This window comes from Anguilla anguilla, chromosome 6 (genome assembly GCF_013347855.1).
Source record: "Anguilla anguilla isolate fAngAng1 chromosome 6, fAngAng1.pri, whole genome shotgun sequence".
Classification (NCBI taxonomy): domain Eukaryota; kingdom Metazoa; phylum Chordata; class Actinopteri; order Anguilliformes; family Anguillidae; genus Anguilla; species Anguilla anguilla.
In genome coordinates, this window is record NC_049206.1 from 8,342,166 (window position 1) to 8,355,132 (window position 12,967).

The 12,967-nt window shown below is 55.4% G+C and overlaps 1 protein-coding gene across 1 annotated transcript in view; it reads right to left on the reverse strand.

Annotated features, from left to right (window-relative positions):
• The window catches only part of zswim5 (zinc finger, SWIM-type containing 5), a 47,516-nt gene that overhangs the window by 7,375 nt on the left and 27,174 nt on the right, over positions 1-12,967 (reverse strand). Inside the window, exons 2-10 of the mRNA XM_035423502.1 lie at positions 11,605-11,961; positions 8,408-8,556; positions 7,688-7,838; positions 6,127-6,303; positions 4,207-4,383; positions 3,736-3,882; positions 2,785-2,922; positions 564-821; positions 1-117 (exon numbers count right to left, since the gene is read on the reverse strand). The exon at positions 1-117 is cut by the window's left edge and continues 19 nt beyond it. Coding sequence (XP_035279393.1) covers positions 1-117; positions 564-821; positions 2,785-2,922; positions 3,736-3,882; positions 4,207-4,383; positions 6,127-6,303; positions 7,688-7,838; positions 8,408-8,556; positions 11,605-11,961 — 1,671 coding nt within the window. The remainder of the gene's footprint in view (positions 118-563; positions 822-2,784; positions 2,923-3,735; positions 3,883-4,206; positions 4,384-6,126; positions 6,304-7,687; positions 7,839-8,407; positions 8,557-11,604; positions 11,962-12,967) is intronic.

Genomic DNA, 12,967 nt, shown 5'->3' on the forward strand with positions numbered 1-12,967 from the left:
GCTTGTAGGCCAGGTCGGTGTCGTGCGGCAGCAGGGCGGAGAACAGGTACTTGGCGAAGGTGTGCATGGGGACGCTCTCCCTGTGAATGATCTCGCCCAGCCCGCTGAATGGGCCTCCTGCAGGTACACACAGACACACACACACACACACACACACACACACACACACACGCACACAGACACAGACACACAAACAATTAAAGCACTTGTCCTGTGGGCCAAACACACTGAGTGGACTGAGGGGCAGGACAGAGGGTTGCGGGAACACGCTACTCTTCTTATTCACAGAAACAGGCTCTCATCATCTCTGGCCTCTCTGTGGCCTGAAGGGGGCGCTGAAAGGACACTCGGAAAACAAGCTCAGGTGCAACCTCAAGGGATTTAACAACAACAAAAAAACATTCCTGGAGCCATGTGGGTTCTGGTAGCGCAATGGCGCGTAAAGATGAGGCCAGGGGCGGTGCTGTGGTCGAGGGGGTGTGGCTTGGGCCCAGGGGGCGGGGTCAGACGAGGAAAGCGGGAGAGAGAGAGTAAGACGGACAGACGGAAAGGCGGCCCCTTACCTTCCAGCAGCAGGACGGCCTGCTTGCGCAGCGCCTGGACCAGCAGGTCGTCCAGCTCCATCTCCTGCAGCCGGGCGATGATCTGCTCCTCGTTCCGGCACACCTTGTCCTGGGCGTACAGCCCCTCGGGCATCACCCGCTGCTGCCCCATGCCCATCAGCGCCACCTCCAGGGCCAGCGCCAGGTAGGACTCCCCGCCGTCCGGGCTGCCCCACACGGGCACGTGGTGGTACACCGGCGGCTTGGGCTCCCCGGAATCTGCCGGAAGCACGGACAAGAGTGGAGAGGTTAACACTTTGAACAGTAGGTTTTCTGGAATGTTTTTTCTAAATTCTTAGAACTTTAGTTCTAGAAGTCCAGTAGTGATTGTTACATCAGCATTAGAATGTTCAGCTAAGAACGTTCTAATCACATATCTGTGATCCTACACCTTAAAGGGTTAAACTCCTTCATTCCAAGTCCAGAATGGAGGACGCACTAGTTCAGGGGTGTCCAATTTTGTCTAAAAAGGGCCGGTGTGGGTGCAGGTTTCTGTTTTAGACCGGCACCGTGACACCCGATTCAACTAATTACACAGACATGGTCTTCAATCAGGAAAAGTAGAGTCAGGTGTCTTAGAGCTGGGCTAGAACAAAAAAACCTGCACCCACACCAGTCCTTCTGGGATAAGAACGGACACCCGCCCCAGACTTAGAGGGCATAATTAGCGGGTCTAGATGGGCTGAACGGCCTGTTCTCACGTATTCCTACACTCTTGTTTTCTCACGAACAACGAAATGACAACCAGTGCGGAGCAGTTGTGGAACACTCCAACGCTTCCCTTTGACTCGAATCCAAGCCTGCCGACTTACGATTCTAATCCTGCAAAATATTACTGAAAGGGCGCTTTAATTACTCCCATATTCATGCAGGGAGACTCATTGTAGCAGTGCTTATTTTTAGCGACACGCATTGTTGGCCTGTAATGTAAGGGTGGTAGAACAGAGCCGGTAACATAAAGGACTACATATCCCAACCCACAATAACGCTGTGTAATTCCCCTCAGTAATAGTTTCACACTCCCACAAAGACGGTGAGATTTATAAAGAGCCAGGGGCAGCCCCCTCCCCCCTTCCCCCCTCCCCACAAATTCTTTGTGTCCAGATGCAGGCGCTGAAGACGAGCGAGGATGAGGAAGATGGCCGCCCGCGGTCGGCATGAAAAACACCAACATCTGCTGCGGCGGGTTCTTACCCCACACTCAAATCCCCCCGGAAAATTATCCACTGCAATCCTGTTTATTAGGAGGAGGATCAGGGCCCCGGCTTTATCGCCATGGAAAATAAACATATTAAAAAAACCATTTCAAAACAGGCCGTGTGTGTGGGGGTGCGTGTGCGTGTGTGTGGGTGGTGGGTGGGTGCAGAGGTGGGTGTTAGACCACAATCACTGTAAGGAAAACAGATTCAAGGCCATATGCTTGGCTTGGTCTATGGGTTTAGACTGTTGATTGGGCTAAGAGATGTAGTGCTGTGTATTCAGACTGTGTTGATTGGTCTAGGGGATGCCGTGCTGAGTATTCAGCCGGTTGATTGGTCGAAGGGATGCAGTGCTGAGTGTTCAGACCCTTGATTGGTCTATAGGACGTGGTGCTGTGTTTTCAGACTGTGTTAGAGCCTGTTCAGTGGACACTGAGGGAGGAGGGAACTTTTGATTTGCGATACCCGCCATATTTTAGGCCACAGTTTAGGCTGATAACGGAACCCAGCCCGGCCCCACAGAGCCAGATGTTTCCAGCTGTGCGATGAGGTCACGCAGTCAGTAGGCCGGCCGGGCAGCAGGCCAGGACTCTGTGCGGGTGCCGTCCGCACGCGCCATCGCGCCCGCTCCTGTACCACCCGCCCGCATTGTCCTGGGGCACAATGCTTCCGCTGTGCGCGCCCAACAAAAGGAACGCCGAACCCCGGCTCTCTGGTCAACGAGGGAGGAGCGCGCGCGGAATTCTAAATGCCGACCGGCTCGTCACGTCGAAGGCTCCGGGGTTGGCAGAACCGCGCCTACATTTTCTGTCCCTGACATACAGACTGTGGCCGTCCCGCTCTGGAGCAGGGGAGGGGCCGCTTTCTGGGCGGACGGTCGAAGGGACCGCCGGCTGGACCCGTTGCCCTTAGCGACCGCAGGAGTCTCAACTTTGACCTTCCGGCCGAGAGCCGAAACAGCACAAACAACCCCGTCCCCGTACCTCCGGTGTCCATGGCGCTGTCATCGTCCACGCGACAGGTCTCCGTCAGGGTGCCGAAGAGGCAGCCAATGGGGTCCAGGGGGTGGCCCACCCAGCCCTCCAGATTGGTGGTGGTAGTCACGCCCCTCTGCAGCAGCTCTGTAACCACGGACAACCCGCCGTTTAGGCTAACGTGCACGCTAACACAAACCATTAGGAATACATTGCACAAGCGCATTAACAATCACAATGTAGCTAAAATACGTTACACACGCACATGCTCAATGTAGCCAGGCAGCTTCTAAATGCCTTACACAGAGCAAAGGAGTACACACTCCTAAGACAGAGGAAGTAAATAAGCCTGCAACAATAAGCACTAGTCTATTTTCCCCAGACTATTCATTCACGCCACAGTGCTTCATGTGACCGAATTTCATACGTTCACAACTGGTGTTCTATATTGTAAAATATTCAGGCGAAATGAATGGAGACTATCAGGGATCAGAAGATTGAAATTGCCCCCAAATGCACAAATAGCAGAATGTCAGATAAGAAATCGCGCAAATGTCAGGATATTTTGCTTTTTTAATGTCAATTATGCAGACGTGGGCCGAGGCAGCGGCAGCCGACCCTCGGGGGCATCCTGGGAAAAGGTTAAACGGCGGGACCGCGGGAGAGCGAGGAGGTGGCGGTAATCATTTCGCGCCTTCGTCCTCCCGGACTCTTCGCCCCCCCGCCCCCCCCCGTTCCCCCCATTAAAATTCCCTGACCTTGTACACTCTTCAAAACATGCAAAGACATCTCGGCCACAAAAGAGCACTTCGTACGACGGAGGGCATTTAGGCGAGCAATGGAAAAAAACTGTAACATGATCTAAAAAATTAAACATGATCTGTGAAATTAAAAATTATTTTAATTCAAGTGTAATTTAACACCCAGGCAGACGGGGGGCACTCTAGCAGGGGTCCTCACCTTTCTTCTGGTGCTTGTAGATGTCCAGCTGGCGCTGCTGCTGCAGCCGCAGGGTGTTGATGATGGCCACGGCCAGGCGCAGCGCCTCGCGGGGGTAGCCGTGGGAACGGAGCGCGTCCACGCGCGCGCACGCAGTGGGCACGTGATCTGAGAGGACAGGGAGGTGTTGCAGGAAACGTGAGTCGCGCTCCACGGGCACAGGCTGCACCTGTGACTGAAACGCACCTGTGACCGTCGCTCTCTGTGTAAACTACACTGCCTGTGTGCGAATGAGCCTGTGTGCACGTGTGTGTGTGTGTGTGTGTGTGTGTGTGAGCGTGTGTGTGGGTGTGTGTGTGTGTGTATGTGTGTACGAGTGCGTGTGTGTGTGTGTGTGCGCGTGTGTCTGCGTATGTGTGTACGAGTGCATGTGTGTGTGTGTGTGTGTGTGTGTGTGTCTGTGTGTATATTAGCGTGTTAGCGGTTCCTCACCCAGCCACAGCGGCAGGCCCTGCGGGTTGAAGAGCAGGCTCTCCCCCTCTCTCTGGTAGGAGGGGGACATGTAGAAGTCGCTGCTGATGATCCTCTGCAGGTGGCTGTCCTGCCAGTGCAGGTCACAGGCCTCCATGGCCCGAGTGAACACCGTCCTCCTGGGCCGGGCCAGCGAGTCTGGGGGGGGGCAGGGGGGGGAACTGCGGTCAGACTCCACATCCACGTTACAGAACCAATAAACAACCACCACGCAACGCTACGCCAACGTCCAGTCAACGTCTCATGACATTTCACAAACCAAAGACCAACCCTCTGCAACGCTGTCGACATCAACATCACGGTCAACATCATGATCAATAGAACAACCGTTGTCATGCTGCTTCAGTTTGTTTTCCCCACAACTAAAATGTTGGTGACAGTGCTGCTGTGTTGTGTGTGTGTGTACCTGCGTGTGAGCAAAAATCTCTCAAAACACTGCCAGCCTCACAACAGCGTTCCCTCCGCAAACCAGTGTGCCCCCCCCCATCACCACCACCTCCCCCCTCACACCCACTCAATTTGGGGGGGCGTCATCTGCTGCGGTTGCGCCCCTCTCCCTTCCCCGGGCCCGGCCCGCGTGGGAGCGGGGGGCACCTTCACACGCGGCTAATTGCCCCCAGAAGAGCGAGCTGACGAGGAGGCGACGGCCCCTCCCCTCCTCTAACTCCCCCCCCCCGGTCGGCCCGGGGTATCCACCGCAGGCCAATTAGAGCGCGGCAGATGGAGGCAGAGCGGCGGATCGGCGGGCCCTTCCGACCGCCGCCGCCGCCGCCATGGCCGCCGCCCGTGCCGCTGCCGCCGCCGCCTCCGTCAACGGATTTCCTTCGGCGCCCGGGAAACGGGGCACTTACCGCCTATTAGAGCGAAGCCTCCCACTTACAGCTAGCGCAGGGGTACGGTAATGGCGGGCGTATCGGCAGGGGACGCTTTGGCTACAGGCTAATTTCAGGCAGGATGGGGTTTGCTGCAGAGCAGAGCCTGATGATCTCTGTCATACAGGGCAACTGTCGAGTATCACACCTCCCGCATGTTTTTAACATGAGGTGGTTAATCGCAGGCCTAACTGATAGAGCTCCAGTACTCTCATTGTTATGAAAGAGAACACATCCGAACTGAGTACATCACATGGTAAAATGGCCGATTTACAGGGGAAAGTTCTGATTGCTCGGACATAGAAACAGACCAGTGAACAGGGATACAGGTGTGAATGAGGAACAGGGATATGAGTATATAGCAGTGAAGTTGGGTTAGGGTTATGTAAGAGACTGACCCTGGTTGAGGTTGCTCTGGGGCAGGGCATTGGTGATGTTGGGTTAGTGTGTTGGTGGTGTTGGGTTAGTGTAAGAGAGAGAGAGACTGACCCTGGTTGAGGTTGCTCTGGGGCAGGGCGTTGGTGATGTTGGGTTAGTGTGTTGGTGGTGTTGGGTTAGTGTAAGAGAGAGAGGCTGACCCTGGTTGAGGTTGCTCTGGGGCAGGGCGTTGGTGGTGTTGGGTTAGTGTGTTGGTGGTGTTGGGTTAGTGTAAGAGAGAGAGAGACTGACCCTGGTTGAGGTTGCTCTGGGGCAGGGCGTTGGTGGTGTTGGGTTAGTGTGTTGGTGGTGTTGGGTTAGTGTAAGAGAGAGAGAGACTGACCCTGGTTGAGGTTGCTCTGGGGCAGGGTGTTGGTGGTGTTGGGTTAGTGTGTTGGTGGTGTTGGGTTAGTGTAAGACAGAGAGAGGCTGACCCTGGTTGAGGTTGCTCTGGGGCAGGGCGTTGGTGGTGTTGGGTTAGTGTAAGAGAGAGAGACTGACCCTGGTTGAGGTTGCTCTGGGGCAGGGCGTTAGTAATGTTGGGTTAGTGTGTTGGTGGTGTTGGGTTAGTGTAAGAGAGAGAGAGGCTGACCCTGGTTGAGGTTGCTCTGGGGCAGGGCGTTGGTGATGTTGGGCAGCTCGCTGCCGTAGTTCCCGTCCTCCAGGGGGCACACGTCCATGTCGCTCCACTTCTTGAGCTGCCGCAGCCAGCCGCTCTTCTCCTCGCTCTTGCAGTGCGGGTTCAGCACGATGCACACCCACAATGCACCTGCAGAGGCACCAAAGCCCGCCCACAAGTCAGCAAGCCGCACCCACTCCACACAGATCAGCAAACCAGAATGCAGCAGTGGCTCGATACATACACTCCATATTAAAGGCACACGCAAAGGTATTTTAAAGTGGGAGAGCTGCGTAGTGTCGTTGGTGAGGTCATCCTGCTTTAATCTCACACCAACGGTACGCTATAAATATCCCAAACCAGTACAGGATGGAGCTCAGTAGCACCGCTGAACTAATGTTTTCCACCCAACGGCAGCGGGGTGGGCGTGCGGAGGTATTTGGCAGACCGGCGGGTGGGTAGCGGGGTAGGGTGCGCTGCGGTATTTGGGAGGCCCGGGGCGGGTCGGTGCCAGGGCGTACGGGAGCGGGCTGGCCGACGGCGGCGGTGGGCTCTCCAGGTAACAGACGGCCTGGCAGCAGGCGCTCCACCTCTCCGCCGCTTAGAATCTGATTTAGCGACGGTCTGGTTAGGAGCCGCGCCGGGCAGCGCTGGCAGCCCTTCGGCGGGTACGGCTCCGCAGAGCTCGCCCGCCGTTCCCCGACGCCCCCCCTCGCTATCTGGCGCCATCACCCGGCGTTTTTTTCCCACCCGCGCACAGGGTGGGCTGGGGTGGGGGCGGGGGGGGACGTTCCGGCGAAGCTTTTCCGTCTGCTCGCGTCACGCTCCGGAGGAAGCTTTCCATTCGCCGGGGCGGTTAACGTGAGAACAGGCCAGGGCGAAGCCAAAGGCCCCAGTTTCCTTTCTCCAGAAATCCCCGATGTATCAGAGAGCTTAGCCTTGGCTGCACGGGCGCTAGTAGGCAGAGTGGGTTTGTGCCTATAGAGAGGCTAATCTGCCCTTTCTATAGCGAGTGCAGGTAGAGAGGCTTTACTCAGTGCCCAGGACATCTCTCTCCTTAAGCCTAGTTCAGACCAAAGATTTACAGCGAGACAAGCTGCAACTGGCAACTCCGCGGAACATTCTAAAACTCGCCAAGTGGAATCACCTGTGATGGCAGGTGCTCGCATCAGCTGCTGTGTGACGGGGAGTTCCGCAACTCCCCGTCGTTCTGCAACATTCTAAAATGGTTTCGCTGCGTCGCAAAAGTTTTGGTCTGAACTGGGCTCAAACCACTTCCTGTCAGCTCCCGCTACTGTGAAACTCAAAGGCAGGCGCTCGTAAATACACACCAGCAGCGAGACCTTTATATCTGCACGGTCCTGATATTAATCACCATCCATATACGTGCAGAACTGCAGCCGGCGAGCATGCAAATCAAAACTACCCCCGTGGCCTGGCTGCCCATGAATATTCATAGGTGAAGCTGTGTGAAGCAGGCGGAGGGGCGGGGCAGGGGGTGTGACAGGGGGGCGGGACGGGGGGCGGGGCTTACCCAGCTCGTCCCACAGCTGCCTGCACTTGTCGGTCATGCCCGTGCCCTGCTGCCTCCAGAGGGAGAGGCGCGGGTCGGCCATGAACTGCTCCGTGATGAGGGTGAGCATCCGCGCGCCGTTCGAGTCCCGCATCCGGAGCATCTCCCGCACCTGCGGGGGGGCGGACACCAGGGTCACCATGACGACACGCGCAAAGCGGGGATACTCCAAAACCGGATCGCTGCCGCCTTTAACCGCGTGACTCATTTAGACTCCTCACAACCAGAGCGAAGGAATATTTAAAAATGTGTCAGACTTAACACTGTGCGACCTTGAGAAACTACCTGTCCTTGCGATAAGAATCTGAAGCACAAAATGTTTCCTTATAGGAGTGCAGTAGCTCACTATGTTACAATAAAAAATTTATACAAGGCCTTCTCTTCAGATGCACATCCCTTTCTCTTCTTGGTAAAAATAGTAAATTTTATAAGGAAATGAACAATAATTACAAGAAAATGCAAGGCAATCTCATTAAACACAGCTGGATCACAGGCCTGGAGGTTAACATGGTCTGGCGACTGTCTGAAATCGCGAGAGACGGATGAGGAGAGGAGGAGCGGGAGCAGGCCGGGCCGTGATGTCACGTGGCCGGGCTGTGAGGTCACGTGGCCGGGCTGTGATGTCACGTGGCCGGGCCGTGATGTCACGCGGCCGGGCTGTGATGTCACGCGTCCGCTCACCTTGGCGAACATGGAGTTGAGCTGCTTGCCCGAGCCGTAGTATCCGCCCTGCGACAGGAACTGCTTCACCTGCTCCCGCACCTGCTCCTCATCCAGGTGCCAGCAGTTGTCGTCGTCGATACTGGCCCCCGCCGTGGGGTCCGGGGCCCCTGGGAGCCGCAAAACAAACACGCCACGTCAGAAAAACGCAAGAAGCACACGTGCAGCACATACATACAGCATAATCCTTACAGGTACACGCAGACGACCACAATGAAAGACACCACTTCTGTAAGGATATTCTCCTTGAAGACCAACTGATTTCAAAATAAAATTTCCAAAACATTAGCAGGACTAACCATAAATCAGTAAGTACAGGATCTCACAGTGGCTTTGTACAGATGTATCGGTGATGACCTCCAATAATACATGCCGTACAAAACCGAAAATATGAAAACAAAAACAGGAAATATTAAAAGAACAGTTTTTGAAAAGCACATCCACAGGCTTCGGCAGGGATAATGCTGTCACTTTGTCATTTCAAAAGGAGGCAGGAATGCATTAAGAGGAATCGCTTTGGCTCGGAAAGGTCTTACAATAGTGCTGATATGAAAAGCCTTTTTAAGTTGCCTCCCTCCCCCCCCCCCCCCTTTAAGAGAACGCTGGACATCAGCACATTTTCAACAGCAGAACCCAATTCCGAGATCAGGAGCAGACAAATATTCACAATGAATTCCAACAAAGGCTCAAAACTGACGACCTTTAGAACAGGTTTATTAGAGTCATGCATATTCCAGGAGAGATTGACTGCGGTGCATTAATGCAGCGCATTGCAACGCTGCACTGTCCTTGGAACCGCTTGTTGTTTGCCTGTGTGTGTGTGTGTATGTGTGTGTGTGTGTGCGCGAGTGTGTGTATGCGTGTGTGAGACAGAGAGAGAGAGAGAGAGATACTCAGGTCTTCATCGCGATAATGAAGATAATATCTTAATAGGCTTGGATGGACTTAGAGGGGCAATAATACGGTACAGCTTCAGGAGGTTATCATCGGCGCGTAGCGTGCAAACGTGCGCGCTGGCGATTACGAAATGACACGCCGCGGTCTAAAGAAAACACGATAAGTGCTCGCAAATGCAACCCATTAGCATGTGGAGCCGTCGCTTCAGAGGAAAGGCGATACGATTGTTTCATGCAGAAGGTGGGGGACTGCAGCTGGTCTGCGTGCACTGCAGTCCACAGCTCTACTGTCCTTAACCCTGCAGTGCTGCACTGATAAACCAGCAGCCATTACAGGTAAGGCTTCCAGTAGAATATTCCAATAGCAGACAGGTAAGGCTTCCAGTAGAATGTTCCAATAGCAGACAGGTAAGGCTTCCAGTAGAATGTTCCAATAGCAGACAGGTAAGGCTTCCAGTAGAATGTTCCAGTATCAGTTACAGGTAAGGCTTCCAGTAGAATGTTCCAATAGCAGACAGGTAAGGCTTCCAGTAGAATGTTCCAATAGCAGACAGGTAAGGCTTCCAGTAGAATGTTCTAGTTGGAATTACAGGTAAGGCTTCCTTCCTGTGGGCTATCTTCCAAAGGTCTTTCTTCTGACCTTCATCCTTCACACCTTCTACATTCTACCAGGAGTAACTAACCGGATTTATTGGTCAAAGATAATAATAACAATAATAACAAAAGATAGGAGTTTGTTTGAACATAAACATGAAATGAATGAGGGGTTTATTATCATAAATTTAATGGGGCCCAATAGAGAATTGAATTATCATTCATAAGATGGGCCTTCAGAAAGGAATTGGCATGAGGGTTGATACCGGAGGCTCTTCCATTAGTTGCCAGGGGGTCTTTTGATCTGCCCAGTTCCTACTTGTTAGCCCGGCGACTGAAGCTTTGCCAGCACACCTCCCCCATTCTTCACCATTTAACAACCCCGGCTTCATCCAGCACACCGCCCCTATTCTAACAAACCCAGCGGCACATTATGAAGGAAGCTAGCAGTTCAGCGTGCTCCGTCTGCGTGGTGCGGCCAGCGGTGGGCTGGCTGCTCTAAAGGAGGGCGGGTCAACTGAAGGGGGGGGAGAGGTGGCTGGACAGCAGCAGCAGACCCCCGTCCTTCCCCGGTATGAGGGCATTTCTAAAGCAGGCCCCCGTCCTTCCCCAGAACGCTGGCATTTCTAAAGCAGACCCCTGTCCTTTCCTGAAACCAGGGTGTCTCTAAAGCAGACCCCTGTCCTCCCTATAAAGCCGGCATCTCTAAAGCAGACCCCTGCCCTTCCCCGAAATGAGGGTGTTTCTAAAGCAGACTCCTGTCCTTCCCTGGCTGCAGCAGAACCCCGTCCTTCCCCAGAATGTTGGCATTTCTAAAGCAGACCCCTGTCCTTCCCTGTAAAGCTGGCATCTCTAAAGCAGACCCCTGTCCTTCCCTGTAAAGCTGGCATCTCTAAAGCAGACCCCCGTCCTTCCCCGGAACGAGGGCGTCTGTAAAGAGGCTGCTGGGAGCAGCCGCTGGGAGCAGCCGCTCGGCTCCTTCTCCTCCCCGACCTTCAGAAATGAAATGCAAAGCGCGCCGAAGCCTGGGAGACACGGCCATCAAACGCCGCGTTTGAAGCCTCCGCGCGGATAGGGAAAGGCAATCAGCACTCTGCCACAGCGCAGCACACCTTACAGCTAATCCTGCCTGTGTGTGTGTGAGAGAGAGAGGGGGTGTGTGGGGGTGTGTGTGAGTGTGTGCGTCCTCAAGTGGGTGTAAGTGAGTGAGTGTGAATGTGTGTGTGTGTGTGTGTGTGTGTGTGTGAGAGAGGGGGTGTGTGTGTGTGTGTGTGTGTGAGTGTGAGTGTGCAAGCGCGTTTGAGCACGTGTGTGACAGCGCGTTAGCGTGTGATGTTCTCACAGCGGCGGCTCCAGGCTGGCAGGTGATAAAACCGAGAGGCTCGGCTCTGTTGACCTTTAGCGCCTCCGCTGCCGCCCGCCGGCGCTCGCGAGACAGTGAAGACAGTGAAGCGCCTTCCCGCTACCGCTCCCTGCTTAGCGCCGAGCACAGCCTGCATGCAGATACAACCCAGGCCCCTGCCGAATCGGGCACGGGTGCTCACCATGGAAACCCCAGACCTCCCCACCGCCCCACGGAATCGGCCGGGAGCTCACCGTGGAAACGCCCAGCCCTCCCCACCCTCCCCACCCTCCTCACCCCCCCCGCGGAACCGCCCGGGTGCTCACCGTGGACCTGGTTGATCTCCGAGTTGGAGGACAGGATCTCGTCGGCCAGCTTCTGGGCGGTGGGCAGCACCTCGGTGTGGTGCGCGGTGATGAGGTACTGCACGAACTTCTGCAGCTGGTCGCGGTTCATCTGGAAGAGCGTCTCGGAGATGGGCAGCCGCAGCTTGACCTGCTCCGGCTTGCGGATGCGGTAGAGCGACAGCGCCACCACGTGGGCGCAGTAGAAGATGTCGCGGTTGCCGCAGCCGCAGGTCACCGAGGTGATCTTGCAGCGGTCGAAGCTGATGGCCACCTTGTGGGTGGTCTCCGGCTCGGCCTGGGAGGCGGGCTCCGTCACCGTGCCGCTGAGGTGGAAGCCTGCGCGCGGGGGGGGGGGGGGGGGTGCGGAGAGAGGGCAGGAGAGAGAGGGAGAGAGGGAGGGAGGGAGGGAGAGAGGGGAAAGGAGGGAGAGAGGGAGGGGGAGAGAGAGAAAGGGGGAGAGATGGAGGGAGAGGATGGGAGGGTGGGAGAGAGGGAGAAAGAGAGGGAGTGAGAGAGTGGGGAGGGGGGGGGGAGAGGGAAAGAGAAACGGTCAATACTCCATCTACTCACTGATGCATAAATATATTGCAATGCTCTCGGTCAAACCCTAGCCACAGACGCATTAATGCACAGAGCCGAGCAGAGCAGAGCACAGTGTGACACAGCGACCGCACGCTGCCAGCTGAGCACACGTGGAGAAAATAAAATTAGAAACTGATTTATGAAATTTAGGAATGCACAGTAAAAAAAAAAAATAAGAGGGAAACACTGCTGCAGACCCGCGCTCGGTGAACAGACGCGGTGAGGAGGAGCGGCACCGCCCACGACGGGACGCCCCAGCGATAAGCCTGTCACCGTGCGACACCACAGCGCTGATGAGAAGCAGGCAGGGAACGACAGCCCATCAAGAGCCGTTTAACACCCCCCCGTGCCCCCCCACCACCCCCAAAACACCATACCCAGCGGCTTCGCTGTCCTGCCCACTGATCTTAATCCACCCCCCCCCCCGCTGAAGAGTCAGTCCACAACGTCTCCCATAAACAACCTTTACTGCCGTTTTAATAGACACACCTAAAGGGTCTTCCCTTTATTCCCTCAAACTGCAGTGCCCCACTTCTGAACCTAGAGGGCGCTGTGGATTAGAGATTCCTGCATGGAGACCTGCAGCCACCCCCCCCCCCCCCCCCTCCCCGCAGCCAGCCCGCCGCTGAAATAAAAGGCTCCGTGGTCACATTTTATTGGCCGCGGTCTCGCATTCACGCTGCAGTACCACTCCTGGACACAGAGGGCGCTGCACAGAGCACACGGGGGGGGGGAAACGAGGTGACGCGCGCCGAGCCGA